The sequence below is a fragment of the Kogia breviceps genome, chromosome 4 (assembly GCF_026419965.1).
Source record: "Kogia breviceps isolate mKogBre1 chromosome 4, mKogBre1 haplotype 1, whole genome shotgun sequence".
In the NCBI taxonomy this organism is placed as follows: Eukaryota; Metazoa; Chordata; class Mammalia; order Artiodactyla; family Physeteridae; genus Kogia; species Kogia breviceps.
Window position 1 is genome coordinate 75,434,249 of NC_081313.1, and position 19,748 is coordinate 75,453,996.

The 19,748-nt window shown below is 35.9% G+C and overlaps 1 protein-coding gene across 15 annotated transcripts in view; it reads right to left on the bottom strand.

Annotated features, from left to right (window-relative positions):
• Nucleotides 1-19,748, bottom strand: part of ARB2A (ARB2 cotranscriptional regulator A) — a 428,393-nt gene that overhangs the window by 372,996 nt on the left and 35,649 nt on the right. For 6 of the 15 annotated variants that reach the window (XM_059061459.2, XM_067031339.1, XM_059061458.2 and 3 more), the window contains exons 2-5: nt 19,088-19,211; nt 11,240-11,341; nt 7,285-7,377; nt 6,245-6,345 (exon numbers count right to left, since the gene is read on the bottom strand). In XM_059061459.2, coding sequence (XP_058917442.1) covers nt 6,245-6,345; nt 7,285-7,377; nt 11,240-11,341; nt 19,088-19,193 — 402 coding nt within the window. In that variant the 5' untranslated portion in view covers nt 19,194-19,211. The remainder of the gene's footprint in view (nt 1-6,244; nt 6,346-7,284; nt 7,378-11,239; nt 11,342-19,087; nt 19,212-19,748) is intronic. The other 9 variants (XM_059061464.2, XM_067031344.1, XM_059061461.2 and 6 more) reach the window with 3 other exon arrangements.

Sequence of the window (19,748 nt, forward strand, 5' to 3'; positions counted from 1 at the left end):
TGGGTGCTAACAACAGACACAAAACTTCTGGGTCATAGATAAAGGACTATTAATCACAGCATAGCATCAGCATATTTGCACTGGTTCCCTGGACCCCAAGTCCCTGAGGCACAACATGATGTGACCCTAGATGGATGCTGCACACAGAGCAGTTCAGGTAGAAGCTGAGGAATACCGAGTTTGGGGAGCCCACCATTTGCTAGCAAGCTGTAAGCAAGCCTGTTCTTTGTCCCAGAGGAAGACCAAACTTCATGCTTCAATACTGCCTGTTGCAAACACAAGTCTTGAGAAATGGCCCAGGTAAACAGCAGGCAGACTCTTGTAATCTTGGCATATCCAATAAGACATATAGGAGTATGAGAGACTCATAGAAACTGTCATAATACTCACCCACCTAGTTCATTTCCTCTGTGATGCCAAAAGCATTTATGCCCCAGGCAAAATACTAAGTAAGGTATTTCTAAAGAAATGGAACAAACTATTTGGAGACAACTCAAGTGCTAGAATGGATATTGTTACCCCAGAAAGAAGTACTCCAAATTCTAGTATTTGAAGGGTCCCAAATAAAATGGTACAGTCCAAGAACACTGAAGTATAGCCTGACAGGGAACAAGCCACACTCACAAACACAAAGCTCCTCCAAGTTTCCTATCACCAGCTTCTTCTTCCCCAATACTCAACTTGTGAAACTTTTCAAATACACAGAAATGTTGAAAAATAGTACAATAAACACTTTTACATCTCCCACCTTGACTAAACAACTGTTAACAGCATTTTGCCATATATGCTTTCTGTTTATTTCTGTGGTTTTTTCCTCCTTCTCAAGAAGCGTTTAAAAATAGCTTGCAGGCATCATGACCTTCTTCCTAAATATTTCACAAGCATCATCTAAGAATAAGGACATTTTCCTACATAACTGTAATACATAATATTATCACACCTAAAGAAACGAACAATTCTTCCTCAGTTGCCCCTAAAGAGTGTAGAGGCTTTTTGTTTGCTTTTTTTTTTTTTTTTTAACAAAAATCCCATCAACGTTCATACACTGAAACTGGTTGCTGTCTCCTTGTTTATTTTCATCTACAACAGTTTCTTTACCTCCAACACATAAATCTTTTCAGTATTTTTAATGGCATCGTGTTTTACATGTCCCATGTTCTGGACTGTGTCCTTGTGGTGTCATTTACTTTTCCCTCTATTCTTATATTTCACGAAAATGGAAGACACATCTAAAGGTCTGATTAGCATCAGATTCAATATACATAGCAAGAATATTCACGGTTAATGCTGTGTACTTCAAACTGCATCATATCAGAAGACACATAACGTCAAGTTCTTCTATTAATAGTGATACTAACTTTGTTCATTTAGGTAATGTGCTGACAGCTAGATCTCTATTTCAAGGTACATATTTTTCCCCCTTACAATTGCAAGAAATCTGTGAGGTGATACTTTGGAAATACTTTGCAAATATTCTGTACAAATACACTGGGCAAATATTCCCTCACATCCTTTCACCTGATGAAATTAAATTAGTATCCATTCATGATCCTCATCTAAATCAATCATTTCATTAAGGGGTTGTGTGGTAGTTTTCTATTACTAATTTAACACATTACCACAAACTTAATAGCTTAAACACAATTTAGCATCTCACAATTTATAGATCACAAATCTGGGTTGATTCTACTGGTTTCTCTGCTCTAGGTTTCACAAGGCCAAAATCAAGGTGTCAGCCATGGGCTCTTATCAGGAGGTTCTGGAGAAAGTCCCCTTCCGAGCTCATTCAGGTTGTTGACAAAATCCAGTTCACTGAAGCTGTAGTACTGAGATCCTCGTTTTCCTTGCTGACTGTCAATTCAGAGGTATCCTTAGCTCCTACAGGTCTCTCTCTGGTTCCTGCAAGTGGGTCCTCTATCTCAAAGCCAGCAATGGTGTGTTGAATCCTCATGCTTGGAATCTCTCTTCCTGCCTCTTCTGCAGAATTTCTGTGACTGACTCTTCTGCCTTTCTCTTCCGCTTTTAATTACACTTGTGATTGTACTGAATCCACCCAGATAATCCAGGACAATCTCCCTATCTTAAGATCAGCTGACTAGTAACCTTAATTACATCTGCAAAGTCCCTTCACAGTAGCTCCTAGATTAGTGTTTGATTGAATAAGCAGGAAATGGGAATCTTGAGGGAACATCTTTAGAATTATGGTGATTTTCTAATTTTGTCATATTTTTTTACTTTTAGTAGCCAGTATTCTTTGGTAAAGTAGAACATTCCTTCCTCACCTGCAAATGAACAACAGTTCCTAATAAAAAGTCTAGCTACTTAATTCTCTCCTTTTGATTAACAATTTTCAGATAATTTTTATCTTACGATAGCAAATTAACTATATATTTTAAAATGTTATGGAATCATGACTTTTTATTAAATGTTTTATAATCAATAGAATCCTGTTTTATCCTCAAATTGTCCCAATTTTGGCCAAAGGAAATCCTTTCAAGTTGGTTTCTCTGTCCTTTTCACATACTTCCAGTAGATTAAATGTTTGCTTTCCAGAAAAAGATGATGTCCTAGGCTCATCTTATATTTTCCCAGTCACACAGATAGATAGTGCTGAGCCAGAACTATGACCCAGATCTCCTGATAGCCAGACCTTTGTTTCTGTCACAATATAAGATGTGAGAATTTCACCTTATATGAAGGTAATAGTTATACACAGATAATCACATTATATTCAAATATTTGAATATTAAAATAATAATTTATATTATTATTCTTTATTTTAAGTTGCTCCTATTTCAAGTACCTAAATATGGCCACTGGAAAAATCCCCAAAAGACACTGCTGGCCCACATTCTTCAATAAATTCCATTTTTTTAGATGCAATATTTTTCAGTAAGTTTCCACTATTTTACAAGACATATTACTAATTTAGGTCCAGGAAAAATAATTATGCCCTTACTTTTTCTGTTTTTTGTAAGTGTGATCCTATCCACGAATAAAAAACCAAGCTTGTAAGACTATCCAACCACTGCTATCCTCTTACTAATAAGCACATTGACAATTTATTGATTTTTAAAGAAGTAAACAAATATCAAAGGAAATGCAAAGACCCAAATTAGGCAAGAAAATCAAATCTTTCATTAGAATTTCTGCTGGATTACAAATTTTCCATTTAATAATAATTCAGTATTGACATGAAAGAGACAGTTGAGAAAATTTGACAAGTTACATGCTGAGTTTTTACCATTCTATTTACTATGTAACATGATAGCCTTTCTAGTCTTTCTGTGTCTACCAGAAATATTATTCCTTGGCCTTTTCCTCCAATGTACATATATTAAAGACTTCTATTTTGAAAATTACCCTTTCACACCACTCTCCTGCTTCCTAAAACTGAAAGTATCTTTCTAAATTTAGAGAAATTAACCAAATTTATTAAAGCCTATATGTTTTTATAAAGCTATATGTAGACAGTAAAATATATATATACATATTAGCAAAAGCATTTGATTACAAAAATGTAACTATTTGAAGGTAAAGAGTATTCTTTTGTGTACTTATGGCACTGCATTCTAAAAAGAAAATGACATCTCAGTTTATTTTACTTACACAATAAGTTTAATTTACATAAAAATGATAGAGCATTTCAGGAGCAAGTCTTAAATACAATTTCTACTGAATGACTGCTATAATAATCTCCTTAAGAGAGAAATACACATAACTAAAACAGCAGTTGTGAAACATATATAGTACCTCTCAGCTCAAGACAAAATTCAATATTCAGTAGGAAAACACTTAAGAAAACAGAAGGGCTTTTGGTTTAGACTATAGGCTAAAGTCAAAATTCGTTTCTTTAAAACTTAAATCTTAAGCATATCCAAAGCTGTTTATTAAGGAAGGCTCCCAGGCAATAAACTCAAATTTCTGAATTCTGTCCTATCCATCACTGAGGAGAAAGTAGATTTTTCACTGCTTCTACATCTAGGACATTGTGGTGAGAGGCTTTTCACAGGTTCTCGCTTAATGGAACTAGAAATCTTACTGGTAATATGAAGTACTAGAATTTAAATATGATGTTTATTTGTTTTCTAGGAACTGTAGACAGTTATACGAGAACTTTCAGAATTATAGTGATACAAGTCTTGAGTTGACTGTGAGGGTTAAAAATTTTTTGTGACCCTCCATATGTCTAAAGAATTAGGTAGGAAGGAAGGAATCATTTACACATGGGAATATCTAATAAGACACACTACTTAGATTTTGATAAAGATGATGTTAGAGGATATAGATTGAGACTGAAAAAGATGCAGATGTCAAAAAGGCCAAGGTACGTTTGGAGAACAACACTGTCCAAGTGAACAAATGTACATGGCTTATGGAAAAGAGTAAAATTTAATCTCCATTAAAAATAAACAAACAAACAAACAAACAATCTCAGTCCTTCTCTAAGACCATATAGTATGGATATTCTATAATAAAAATACTATCAGTTTGCAGCACACAATTAAGTCACGTGGAATTAGGCAAACTTTTTTTTATGGACAGCAGAAATCATTCAGGGCATTAAATATAGTTAAGTTACAAAAGCTGGAGAACAACGTCAAGAACTCTCAAGAGTCTGTGATTTTACTCTGAGTTGCAAGTTAAAAAGTCAGCCTGCTACATGGTTGCAGCCAGAAGACACTAGACTCCTGGGTAAGAGACAAAGGATTTTATTACTCAGGTTACAGCAAGCAGCATGAGCTTCATGTTTTCATCTGTTTCTCCTGCCCCTCAAATACCAAAGAGGCAATGTTGATACGCCATGGGTAGAGGCTGAGCACATAGTGACATTGTATCATAGCTGTGGAACCTCAAACTTATGAAGCCCAATCTTATGAGGGGGTTGCTAGCAAACCTGCTCATCCTTTGCCACTAGTAGGGAAAGGAAGGTGAAAGTACCTTGACACAAACAAATCTGCCCTCTGCCTTGGAGGAAGATACAATCTCTATCTCCCAAGGCTGTTTCCTATACAGACATCCTCAAAAAGATGGTCCAGAACAAAAGCTGTCAATGCCTTTGCTCAGACACGTGCAGAAATGAAGAGATCCAAGGAAAATTGTCTCTCGGAAAACATAAACTAAATTTCATAGATTCTTTATGCTACTGTTTAACCAAATAATTAATTTTGACTACTTTATTTATTTATTTATTTATTTTTGCGGTATGCGGGCCTCTCACTGTTGTGGCCTCTCTCGTTGCGGAGCACAGGCTCCGGACACGCAGGCCTAGCGGCCATGGCTCACGGGCTTAGTGGCTCACGGGCTTAGTTGCTCCGCGGCATGTGGGATCTTCCCGGACCAGGGCACGAACCCGTGTCTCCTGCATCGGCAGGCGGATTCTCAACCACTGCGCCACCAGGGAAGCCCTGACTACTTTATTAAAGAGCCAAAAAAGAAATAAAACTTTCAGCTTTTCCTTATAGAAGTAAAATGGCTGTTTAGTTATCGCACTAAACAAATGTGTCCATATGCATTTTATTGAAAATACTTAATATGACGCCAATAGTACAACTTTGAGTTTTAACAAAACATTCACTTGAATGACAAGTGACATTTTCAAAGGTTCCTACCAGTGGTAGCATGTGAGGTATCTAATGTTTCACAAGGCCTAATCCTTTATCAAGTCAAAGGTTAAGTAGGTTATATCCAATTTACTAGCCAAATATCAATCTTCTTCATATACATAAGTATTTTTTTTAACTTTCAGGAATAATTGACAACTATAATTGTATATATTTAAAGTGCACAATAAGATGATTTGCTATACATTGTAGAAAAATTACCAAGATCAGGATAATTAACACATGCATCACCTCACATAGTTAACACAGGCAACTCTTTTTTGTTGTTGTTTCTTGTTTTAGATAAGCACTTAAAAGAACACTTATTCTTCCTGGCACAGCAGAGGATTCAACCTCCTTAAAACATTAAAAAAAGAAAATTTAGCATGAATTTGTTCCCCTTATAATGACTCACTACACAATATTAAGGTCATGGGACGGATATATTTGTGTAAAAACAAAAACTTTTAAACTGAAAATATGTTTCTAGCATTACCACAAAAAATAAACAAAAAATGCAAAAACTGTTTTTAATCATTTATTTGAGGCAAGAGTGCGTGTACTGCTTCAGCTTCAAAACCTTTATTCTGATTATTTAAAATTGGAAAAACACAAGGTTGAAGTTGTATACACGACCATACCTCTCCAAGCGCTTCGTATCTTTTCTGGTTCCATCTGTGCAAGTCTTCCCGGTAGTTAAAAACAAATGGCTCCCCGGTTTTTATGTGCCTTAACTGCCCCTCTAGAAGACAAACAAACAATATTGCTATGATTCAGAGTACATTTATAATAATATGGAAAGTATAATAAATAATGTCTAATAAAAATTTAAAATATCTTTCTCAGAACAGTTTCATTTTTTTCATCAGATTTTTTTCTTCATATATCCATATGATGCAAACATATATATACATAGTATAAAAGAATGACCCCAAGTACTCAAATGCTATGTCTTTGATTTTTGTTTCTCTAATCCAAAGCAAACTAACAATATTTGAGGGCCTACAATGTATGAGGATTTTTGCTAGCTATAGCCATGAACGTGGTCCCCATTCCTAAGCTTAGAGGCTACCTGAGGAGTAACAACATAAACATTTAAAAGTTAAGCAACTTTTCAGAAAGGTAAACAAGAATGAAGTAAGTCAACAATAAAAATTGCTACAGGCAATTCACATAGATAATAAAGTCTAAAATGAGTTTAGAAAAATGAAGGATGCCTATAGGCTAGAATAGGTTCATAAGGTTTTAGTGAAGTTTCTCAACTAGACCTTGAAATGCAAGTAAGATTTAAAATGGAAATTGGAGAGAGACAGTGAGCCAACACAGGTTTAGACTGTCAAGTCAGACTCACACAATTCAGAGATTTTATTGATAATTAATAACTTTACTAATAACTTCAAGGGTACAAGCAATCTAGAGACACAGGCAAAGCAGGTCTGGAGCAGCCTGACCATGTCTTCCCAGGGCCTATCCTCTCACTGGATACCACTCTCTGGTTCAGAATAGGTGATGTCTCTAAGTGGGGCACATGAGTTACCTAACACACTGGTGAGCATGCTGGTTGTAAAACAATTCTATTTTAGGTACCAGAGAGTTGTACTGCTCACGTGATATTTTTCAGAGAAACATGCCCTACGTATTCACAGATTATAGGTTTGTTTAACCATAAGCAATGCCAAACCAGTTGTCTTGCTCAAAATACTCCATGGATAAGGATTCTCCTCATAGCACAGACCAGGCCACCTGTCTTCTTTCCTTCCCCAGAAGCATTCCCCTGGTATTCAAGAGAGAAACAGACCACAGACCAAGTGCTTTAACACCTTCCCTCCCCACTACTTAGACAACATAAACAGAATTTTGAAAAAACATGACAGCAAGTTCAAATAATGGTGAACAACCCAGTTTAAAAGAAACAAGAAGAGTATGAGCCAAATAAAATAATACAACATTGGAGGACACATGGAATCAAATAGTAGAAGGCCCAAACTACTGGGTTTGGACTTTATCCTAAGAGCAATGAGGCACAAGAAAGACTTCAGGGGCAGAAGAGGGACATGGTCAAGCTGAATGGAGTTATTAGTATTTGATTTTTATCCAATGAGGACATGCAAGAATGAAGAAAAACTTTAAAGGAAAGCTATGGCACTGAAACTAAAGCCAGGAAATACACTATTCTAAGTAAAACTATTTCATTATTTTTATGAATCAATTTTACTACATATAAAATGGGTATTTTTAATATATAAAATAGGGCTAATCCTTATTTGTAAAGTTCTTTAATACTCAACATGAGACACTGCATTGGATCATTATGGTCAGATGATGCCATGTAAATTGTAAGGCACATCTACAGTTTTCTTTCTAGGACAGGGAAATTCCCATTTGGCATACCAATACAAGTAGATTGAAGACATCTGCAAATCTAGCACTTGGGATTTTGACTAAAGCAACCTTAAAGGTCCATGACATATAGTAATGTGTAATATTGCTGCACTAAAATTTTAAATGTATTTTCTATGAGACTGCTGTGTGAAAGGGAACTGATTTACCTAGATAGTGAGTGTAGTTAGTTAGATATAGATACTTATAACTACATCTCAAAGAGAGGTTTTTTTTTTTAATTCTCTATTCATTTTAGACATAATAATTCTCATAAAGTGATAATGATTTTGATACTTTAGGGAAAATAAGCCATATCAAAACAGCCAACTATCAGCACAAGTAAACAAGCACTAGGTTTGCTTGGTTTTTTTTGTTTTTCATTTATTTTATTTTTATTTTATTTATATATTTTTAAACATCTTTATTGGAGTATAATTGCTTTACAATGTTGTGTTAGTTTCTGCTGTATAACAAAGTGAATCAGCTATACATACACATATATCTCCATATCCCCTCCCTCTTGCGTCTCCCTCCCACCCTCCCTATCTCACCCCTATACTACCCCTCTACATGGTCACAAAGCACCTACCTGATCTCCCTGTGCTATGCAGCTGCTTCCCACTAGCTACCTATTTTACATTTGGTAGTGTATACATGTCAATGTTACTCTAGTATTAAAAGTGAAAAGAAGGTAAAGAGGCAAAGAAAGTAAGCATTCTTAACCAGAAAAGATAATCTGGATCACTTATGTTATAGTTGTATTTGCAAATTTGGTATTTCTCAAAGGTTTGGAAAATCTCTTCAGCAACTGTCAAAGGTCTGACTTAGGACATTTTATTTTAGAGTCCCCAAAAATCAGTTGTAAACTTTCCTGTGTATACCCAAATGCACGTTATTCTGAAGTGTATCCATATATTTTATCAGATTGGTGGTGGAGTCTAAGACCCCAAATAAGCTATCAATGGCCTAAATGAATTAATAAATTGAAAGTATTTAGGACACTTCCTGGCATGTAGTAAGAGTACAATAAATATCAGCTATCATGGAAGACAAGATTCAAACTCAGTTTGTTGCTGAGTCCTATTATTATTTTTTGGTGATCCTCATAATACCGTACCGAGGTATAGTGAGCGTGGGTGAAGAGAAAAGGGGAAAAGCCTTCACCTTCATCTTCCAAAGCAAGAGCTGGGCCTTATACAATTCCAACAACTGGAGAATGGCTAAATAGGCATTTGAACACAAAGAGTATTGAAAAGGTACAGTGATTTGGAAGAACAAGGTATCAGTTTGATGCAGGTAAAAAGAATCTCTTCCCCTTCGTTACAACTTTTTTTTTCCTTAGGGTGAACTCTGTATCTAAATCCTTCTGTTACCCAACTAAGAACTTTAAAATTCTTTAGAAAATTTTGAAGATTCTTCAATCCGGTAATGAAAGTTTCAATTCAAAGCTTTCATAAAAGTTTTTGCATTATAAATCCTGAAAAAACAAAAGTCTCTGGAGATACTAAGTTAGAACTGCCCTTTTAGCAGTTTAATACTGAAACCAGTTTCCTGGTTTCAGAACCTCACCTCTTTGAAAAAATACTCACCATTCACTCTGAATTCAACCCTGAACTGTATCATGCTAAAAATAAGATCCATAAAAGTAACATTCTCTCCTTGGAATGCAAGAATCTTTGCCTCATACTGTAAGTCTATATTTATGCAAGACAATGTCCAGGATATTTAAAAAATAAATGATAGGTGTGTGCAAGGGTCCATATGCATTCATGTGTAAGTACACATGCATGTGCAAAGGTGTAGGTGTGTCTGAAAGTGTATAAGTACACAGCATGTGCATGCAAGGGTATAAAAATGTAAGCCAAGATGTGTATATGAATGTATCTGATAGGAAAGTGAGAGGGAAAAGTGTATTGCTTCTTTGTTTTTCACTCCCTTTAAGAAATGTTCAAGGAAGATGAAAGATAGACTTCAATAAAAACTGATATCCTCTATCCAAAAAGCAAACACAGTTCTATGATTTACCCACAGTACCAACACACTCCCCCATCCCTGTTCTGAAAGAGGAGTCTGGTAATTGTTTCAGAGGGGCAGAGGCAACATTAGTCTCAGAGCAATTTTGACTCTGTTAATTAAATTATAAAATTTCTTTTAAAAACAAAATATTACTACTCACACATACTTTGCCATAAGATATCCTTTATTAAAAAACATGAAAATTAGTATCAGAAAAGAGATCAAAGTTTCTAATATGCTCTGTTTAAACTCAATATTCTAGTACACAGAGACTGTCACTATAAGTTCTAACACCTATAATTGATACTGTACAGACACATCAATCTAAGGAGGTCTCATCGGCAGGAACTGTATGGACGCTGCAAAGACAAGACATTTTCCTGTGGCAATATGTACGGCTTTAAATACATCATGCGACAGGCAGCATGATTTGTACAGGACACCTGAACTCTTCTTGTAACTTACTGTACAGTCCTCTTTTGCAACTTGGCTCTGACCTGGTATTAGAAAATGAATTAGGTTTTTGTACTTTTTGTATGTTGTATGACAATTGTCAACGTGAACAGAATAAAATAACTGCATGTAAAATTTTGAAAAAACACAGTGATGACAGATCACCAATTTAGTTAATGCAGCACAACAAGTAGAAAGCTGCGATTCAAATGCTACCTGGCCTGTCATAACATTATCCTTCAAGTATTACAATGTTATTAATCCAGAGTTTCATTGTGCTTTGTTCCAGAAACATCCTTGCAATCTATGGTATGTTATTCTAAATCCCAAGTGCAAAGTTTATTTTATTCAGAACTTAATTTACAAACTTTACAATAAGGATGTTGCCTAAAAAAATCATGGAATTGAGCATTATGCTTTAAAATATTGTCACAGATAATTATTGCCAGTCATTTCGTTTTAAATAACATGTGAAATAGTAGCATCTTTCTACATAATTTAATTGGGAGTTTCAGCTGGATACAAGGGAGCTGAACCCTCAAGACTGAAAATACATAAGCTGAATCAAATTCACGTTCATTGGTTTAAGTGACTTGACAACTATGGGAAATTATTACTTGGTTCTTTTACTTGACTGAAGAACTTCATCATGGAAGGATAAGACATTATTCTCAAAAGAAACACATAAAACTTTCCAGCTGGCAAATAAAAGTAGCAAATAATATCTGCCCTATGATTCTATTAGCATTGTTAAACAAATCTTGAATATAGCATACACCACTTACTTTCATTAAAAGCATATTCAAATCCTTCCAGTGTATCAGGAAAATCAAGAGGTGGTTCATCTTTTTTCATTAGTTCATCCAAATCTATCCTAGATAATAAATCTAGAAAAGAAATTACATGAAATTTATGTATATTCATTTTTAATAACAAAGATTATATTTTAAATTATTTTAAGTATTCTTTTGTTCTATTAGATTACTTTTTATGTGTTGCCTTAATTGGTAAGATTACTAAGTTTTTAAGTTCCCAAAGTGCTATATTATGATGAGGTACAGTATCAATATAACATAAGCACTTTCAAAACCACAATTCTCAAAACAATCACAACCTAGATCCTATGTACCACTATGGTAAATTATTAACTTCTTCCCTTCAAAATATACAGCTATTAATTTGGACCTTATTAACCTCCTTCTATCATTTTAAAAGTTTCAGATGTTAATATGACTTTTAAGAGGTCACTAAATCTTACATATAAATGATACTACTATGAATAAGGGAACTTAAAAATAAAAATAATGGTAATATAGCATATTATTCTTTTAGAGGGGACGATCATAATATTAAACTAAACCATGCTAACTGGAGAAAACTGGCTAACACAAAATAGTTTTTATTCTTCACATCATTTGATTATACATAATTTTAAAAAAACTGTCAACAAGGTTTTATAAATAAACATTTTATTTTTGAATCTTTTTAGATTTACAGAAAAGTTGAAAGAGTACAGATAGTGTCTGTACCCAGTTTCCTCTATTGTTAACATCCTACCTTATAAGGCTACATTTGTCAAAATGAAGAAACCAATGTTGGTACATTACTGTTAACTAAGCCCAGATATTATTCATCGGTTTTTCCATTAATGTCCATTTTCTGTGCCAGGACTCCACCCAGGACACCACACCACAGCACATACAGTCGGCATGGCTCCTCAGTCTCATCTTTCTATTTTTTGAGCATTTTTTACTTCCTGTTACTACAAGGTGCTGCTGGCTTATCTCATAGTTTCCCTGCCCCAGCCCTAAAATCAGTCTGTAGACAGTATTTAATGATCTCTTTTAGGCTATCATCATGGAATGAGGCAAAAATTCTTACTATATGTCATCTTAGTGTCATATGGAAACTCGGAAAAACTAAAGATAAACTTCAAATTTACTTTGTTCCCAAAAGATGTGTTTTGTTTTGTTTTTTAAGTTTAGATTTTGAGATTTTTTTTCAATCTAACTCAAGTTCCCGAAGAGAAAGAGCTCCTCGGATACATGGTATAGCAAACCAGTCCCCGCTTTCTTTTAAACAAAAGAAGAATCTCAGAATTAACACTTTATTTCTGTCTCTCACTTACAGAGATATAACAAATCCATCTGTACAGATCATAAAAATATGCTAGAGGAAAAAATAGTTTGTCTACCTCCAGTCTCTAGTCTCTTTCTGTAGGACACAAAGATAAGACATCAAAAAACTTGTAAAAAAAAAAAATTTTTTAAGTCATTGTTTAAAATTCTTCAAACTGCTGTATCAAATAAACCCCAACTCACACAAAAATACACCACTTTCAGCATACAAACATGTTTATAAAAAGGTTTTCAAATTGTCTAGTAAAATAAAAAATGTCACAAAGTATGCATACTGGGCCCAAGAGACACATGCTGACAAATTTCTGATTCATTAGTAAAGTTCTGAACAACATGTAAATCTTTGCAAAACAGAGTAAAATAGAAGATTTTTAATATCAAAAACTGGCTTGAAGATTCTCACTTCTCTCCTTCCAATGGATTGAATTCCTTTACTTCACAGTCATCTTCTACAGTTCAAAACTTAGAAACCTTTTAATCAGACACACAAAAGCCGTCCAATACATAAGCAGCTGTATTATGTCTAATATCCATTTTCTCTTTCTATCAGCTCAGATCATAAAATGCCATCTAACATCTATATATCATTTTAAAGACTTCACATACTTTACCTCACTTGACCATCACAGCCCTATAAAGTAGTAGCATGTGTTATCATCTTCACTGTCTTTGAGACAAGGAAATAAGCTCAGAGAGGTAAAATGGCCAGCCTCAAATTAGACCTTAATAGTAAAGTGGGGTTAATAAAATAAATTTATTCCCCAATACCTAACTCAGTACTCTTTCAAAATCCCCATACTTTTATTCTATGTGCTGTATAAACTCTAAAACAGTATACCCCCTCTCTTTATTACCTTATAAAAAGAATAAACTCTTCTGAATACAGAAATATGCTTTGGCTTTGACCAAAATGTTCCTTTGAATAATAAAATGAGCAACTAAACAAATACACATTCCTCAAACTTCTCCTCTGTCAACTAGAGAACTAGATATAGATTTTTTAAATTTCATTAGCATTGAGAAGACACATAGAGAGAAATTGTCAGAAATTATTTTTCTGCTTTGTAAAAGGAAAACAATGCTATATAACTGGGTTATATAACTGGGTTACAGAGACTGGGTTCCAAAGGCAATAGCTTAGGCAAGAATCAAGTATAATAAAACATTTCCATTGAAAATCCCTTCAATTGCCTATAAAACACAGTACAACTGAATTCTTATAACCTACATACACATCAGATGTAACACAACTGTTTTTTCTAAAACATGCCTCTGGTGATTAAAGTGATTTAGCAACTAGAATTCTAAACTTCAACAAAGCATATGCAGTAACTGGATAAAAATACCATTTTATACCCAAAAGAATTGAAAACAAAGACTCAGATATTTGTACACCCCTGTTCACAGCAGCATTATTCACAACAGCCAAAAGGCGTAAGCAACCAGTTTCCATAGACAGATGAATGGTGTGATGGTTAATTTTATGTGTCAACTTGACTGGGTGCCCAGATATTTGGTTAAACATTATTCTGAGTGTGTCTGTGAAAGTGTTTCTGGATGAGATTAACATTTGAAACTGTAGACTGAGTAAAGCAGATTGCCCCCCACCTCCAATATGGATGAACCTCATCCAATCCACTGAAGGCCTGAATAGAAGGTGAGTAAGACAGAATTCCCACTCTCTGTATGACTGTCTTCAAGCTAGGACATCAGTCTTCTGCCTTCACAGCACAGGCTCTGAGGATTTTGGAGCAAAGCCTTGTTATCCACTGCAGGTAACTACTCTCCTTTTGAAAAATACCTCTTGGCCTGCTACTGGGTCTGAGTAGAGACTGAACACTTAACCATGGGCTACCAACTTACCATGCAGCTGTCCATCATGAACTAGGTGTTAACTGACCCACCAAGTCATAAAGCTGGGTGTGTACAATAGCATTCCATCATCAAATGGAAGTGGTATGTATGTGATCAGGCCTGAGAAGGCCCTGAAGACAAAAGTGAGTTACATGAAGAAGTGGCCCAAATGCCTATGGTCTCCACTGCTGCTACACAGCCTTCTATCCATCATTGTGCACCTAAGCCCCCATCAGTTAACAAAAGAAAAAACTCGAGTCTGGTTTATAGATGGTTCTGCATGATATTCAGACACCACCCAAAAGTGGATATCTGAAGCATTAGAACCCCTTTTGGGGATATCCCTAAATGACAGTGGTGAAGAGAAATCTTCCCAGTGAGCAGAACTGAGAGCAGTGCATCTGGCTGTTCCATTTCTTTGGAAAGAGATATGGCCACACATGTGATTATATAATGATTCATGGACTGTGGCCAATTGTTTGCCTGGATGGTCAGGGACTTGGAAGGAACACGACTAGAAAATTGGTGACAAGGAAATCTGGAGAAGTGGTACGTGGATAGACATCCCTGAATGAGCAAAAGATGAGAAGATATTTGTGTCCCAAGTGAACGATCACTACAAGGTAACCTCAACAGAGGAATATCTTTAAAATCAAATGGACAGGGTGATCCATTCTGTGGACACAAGTCAAACTCTTTCCGCAGCCAAACCTGTCATCACCCAATGAGCTCAAGAACAAAGTGGCCATGGTGGTAAGGATGGAGGTCATATGTGGGCTCAGTAATATGAACATCCACTCACCAAAGCCAACTTGGCTACAGCCATGGCTGAGTGTCCAATTTGCCAGCAGCAGAGACCAACATTTTGTCCCCAACATGGCACCATTCCCTGGGTGATCAGCCAGCTACTTGGTGGCAGGTTAATTACACTGGATCACCTCCATCATGAAATGGGCAGCATTTTGTTCTTACTGGAATAGATACTTTCTCTGGATACAGACTGGCTGTCCCTGCACTCAATGCTTCTGCCAAATCTGCTATCCGTGTACTTACAGAAGGCTTTATCCACCATCATGGTATTCCACACCACATTGTTTCTGATCAAGAAACTCACATTACAGCAAAAGAAGGGTGGCAATGCGCCCATGCTCATGGAACTCACTGGTCTTAACATGCTCCCTACCATCTTGAAGCAGCTAGTTTGACAAAATGGTGGACTGCCTATTGAAGACTCAGTTACAGGGCCAGCTGGGTGGCAGAGCCCTGCAGGGCTGGAACAAGATTCTCTAGAAGGCTGTATATACTCTGAATCAGTGTCCAATATATAGTGCTATTTCTCCCACAGCCAGAATTCACAGATCTAGAAATTAAGTGACGAAAATGGGAGTGGCACTGTTCACTATTACCCCTAGTGAGCAAGGAAAGAATGTCCATTCTCCTTATTCTTATTCAACATAGCATTGGATGTCATAGACAGTGCAAAAAAGCAAGACTGAAAAGGAAGAAATAAAACTGTCCAACTAGCAAATGACATGATGGTCTACGTAGAAAATCCCAAGGATCTACCAAGAAAACCCCAAGAACTAATAAGTGACTTCAGCAAAGTCACAGAATATAATATCAACAGAGAAAACTTCATTGTGTTTCCAGAAACTATCAGGAAACATGTGACAATTGAAATTAAAAACACAATACCAGCGGCTTCCCTAGTGGCGCAGTGGTTGAGAATCTGCCTGCCAATGCAGAGGACACGGGTTTGAGCCCTGGTTTGGGAAGATCCCACATGCTGTGGAGCAACTGGGCCCGTGAGCCACAATTACTGAGCCTGCACGTCTGGAGCCTGTGCTCCGCAACAAGAGAGGCCGCGATAGTGAGAGGACCACGCACCACAATAAAGAGTGGCCCCCGCTTACCACAATTAGAGAAAGTCCTCGCACAGAAACGAAGACCCAACACAGCCATAAATAACTAAACAAATAAATTTTAAAAATCTTTTAAAAAACCACAATACCATTTACAATCACTCTAAAAATTATAATAAAGGACTTCCCTGGTGGCGCAGTGGTTAAGAATCCGCCTGCCAATGCAGGGGACACGGGTTCGAGCCCTTGTCTGGTTAGATCCCACATGCCGCGGAGCAACTAAGCTCGTGTGCCAAAACTACTGAGCCTGCACTCTAGAGCCCGTGAGCCATAACTACTGAGCCCGGGTACCACAACTACTGAAGCCCACGCACCTAGAGCCTGTGCTCCACAACAAGAGAAGCCACCGCAAGGAGAAGTCCACACACTGCAACGAAGAGTAGACCCCACTTTCCACAACTAGAAAAAGACTGCAAGCAGCAATTAAGACCCAACACAGCAAAAAATATATACATATATATAAAATAAGTATAAATCTAGTAACAAATGTGTAAGACTTACAAGATGAAAATTACAAAGAGTCAATGAAGGAACTCAAATATCTAAATAAATGACAGACATTCCATGTTCATGGACTAGAAACCTCAATATAGTAAAGACGTCAATTCTCAACATTCGTCTATAGGTTTAAACACAATTCCTATCAAAATCTCAGTAAATTATCTTTTTGTGGTTATAGACAATTTTACTCTTAAAATTTACATGGAAAGGCAAAGGACCTAGAAAAGCCAAACAATTCTGAATAAGAATGAAGTGGGAAGAATCATTCTAGTCAATTTTAAGACTTTTCATTTAGTTCAGTAATCAAGAGAGTATGAATTAGAGAAGAGACAGACACAGATACATGGAACAAAATAGAGAACCCCAAAATAAGCCCATCGAAATATGTCCAATTTATTTTTGACAAAGGTGAAGAAGTAATTCAATAGCAGAAACACAGTCTTTTTCACAAATAGTGCTGGTGCAATTGGACATCAATAGGCAAAACAAACAAACAAACAAAACACCTTGACCTACATCTCATACCTTATATAAAAAGTAACTCAAAATGCATCATTCGTTTAAATGTAAAATCTAAACTATAAACCTTTTAGAAGAAAACATAAGAGAAGATCTTCATAAAGTAGGGCTAGGCAAAGAGTCCTTAGACATGACATCAAAATCATAATCCAAAAAAAAAAAAAAACAAACTGATAAATTGCACTGTTTTAGGGACAAAGTTTTATTCAGTTTGTCAATTTGTTCTAAGATACACTTTACTATGCATTTGCCATTTTATCTTCTAATATTTTCAATTTGACTCCCTCATTAGTCATTTCAAGCTCATGTGTGCTAAGCATTGTATTCCTATTGTACCAATGAAAAAAAAGATGTAGAGAAGTTAAGCAATTTGTTTCATGGTGAGTGGGAAAAATATGAGCTTGAATCCAGACAGTTCTATATTTAGACCCTATCCATATTCTTTTAATGTCACTGTACTAACTCTAAAATCCAGAAAAATCCATCTGATCTCTTACATACTGCTTGTGGAAGTGTGAATTGGAACCACAACTTGAGAGATCAAATTTTCGCATTATCAAGTAAGGTTGAAGATGCACAAAAGCTATCTAAGTGGAAACCCAGCAAGTTTACTTAGCTGGAAACGCACACGTTCCTTATCCTCCTTCCTAAATTAATCATTATTCTGAGTGTGCAAGTCATTCTCAGCAGCATACATACAGGCAGTAAAACCATAGAGTTGTCTATAACTGTCTCCAATTCCTCTCTTCCCATTCTCTACTGAAGTTCTCCAATACGACTTTCATTTCCGTCAATTCACTGAAAAGCTCTTTGTGAAGACCATCAATAACCTCTACACTGTCAAATCCAAAAGTAAATTCTCAGTCCTCATTGCAGCTGGTTTATAATCATTACTAAATTAATTACTCTCATTTTCTTCACTATGTGTTCAGGATCTGTCTCTTGCTCCTAGTTCTCAGCCTATCTTACTAGAAATTCACTTTAAGCCTCTTTTGCTAGTTCTTCCTCATTTTCCTGACCCCAAGATCGAGATGCCCCACGGTTCAAACTTCAGACCTTTTCTCTTTCTGGCTACAGTGACATCCCTGGTGATCTCAATTAGGACCATAACTTTAAATATTACCTCTATGCTAATGATTCCTAAAACTTTTATCTCCAACCCAAATGCCCTCCCAAACTCTACACTCAACTTTTCCAGCTTGATGTTTAAGTGGCATCTCAGTTTAATATTTAATATGTCGAAAACTTAATGCTTGCTTTCCACCATCACCACCACAACCTGCTTTTCCCGCACTTTTCTTAATCTCATAAAATATCCCTAGAGCTAATGCCACAAAGACAGAATACAGGATCATTATCCTAACCTAGTATGACATTTCAAACAACAAAAATATGGTAAGGGCACTAGTCTTGACTCAAGAGACCATTAGTGTTAGTTTTACTGTTAAATACATGACCTGGAATAAGAAAAGCATTAAGAATTCTTACATCTGTAAAATCACATGATTTTATGACTTATTTACTGAGTACATACTATATCTCAGACACTGAGGTAGTCACAGGATACAAATAATTACAAAATAAATTAAGTACTGATGTTCTTATTTTAGAATTGAAATGAATGTAAGGTCACCTAAATATTCCTATACCTTCATTAGGAACAATGAAAATATCCTGAAAAAGCAAATTAAGTATGTACCTTTGAGGGCTGTTGTCTTTTCTTTTTCATCTGGACCTCCCTGCTGGATGTGTGCCATGCTTATCCAAATTGGCAACAAAATTAAAGAGCTCAAGGAAATAGACATCAATCTTCAGAAGACAGTCTAGAATGAATGAAAGCAATAAATTAAGCTCTACTCAATCCTACCTACTCCATGAGAACGTCCTAGATCCTCCCAATTGGAATCAATCTCTCTATCCTGATTTCCCACTGCACTTTGTTGATGCCTATACCTCAGTACTTATCATAGCCTGCCTTGCATTATAGTTATTTATGTATTTGTCTGGGTCACCTAACAGATTACAAGCCCCAGGATAAAGGTATCAACTTTTTGTCATCTTGACGTCTCTCATATCACCAAACACAACACGTTATACACACAGACAACTAACGCTGCTAAACTGAATTGAACTAAACTTACTATTTAGGTGTAGTTCCCTATCATCGAATGTTTTTAAAAATATCTCCATGTAGTTTCTAAAACTTGACATTTCTTTTAAAATAAACTGTCAGCATGTCATGTACAAGGTCAGAATATTTTTTCCCAGAACATGCAGACAGGCAAAAGGAGAAAAACACTTAAGGTAGCCATAAATTACCTCTAGTATAATTCAAAATACAACTTTAAGGGAAAAAATCA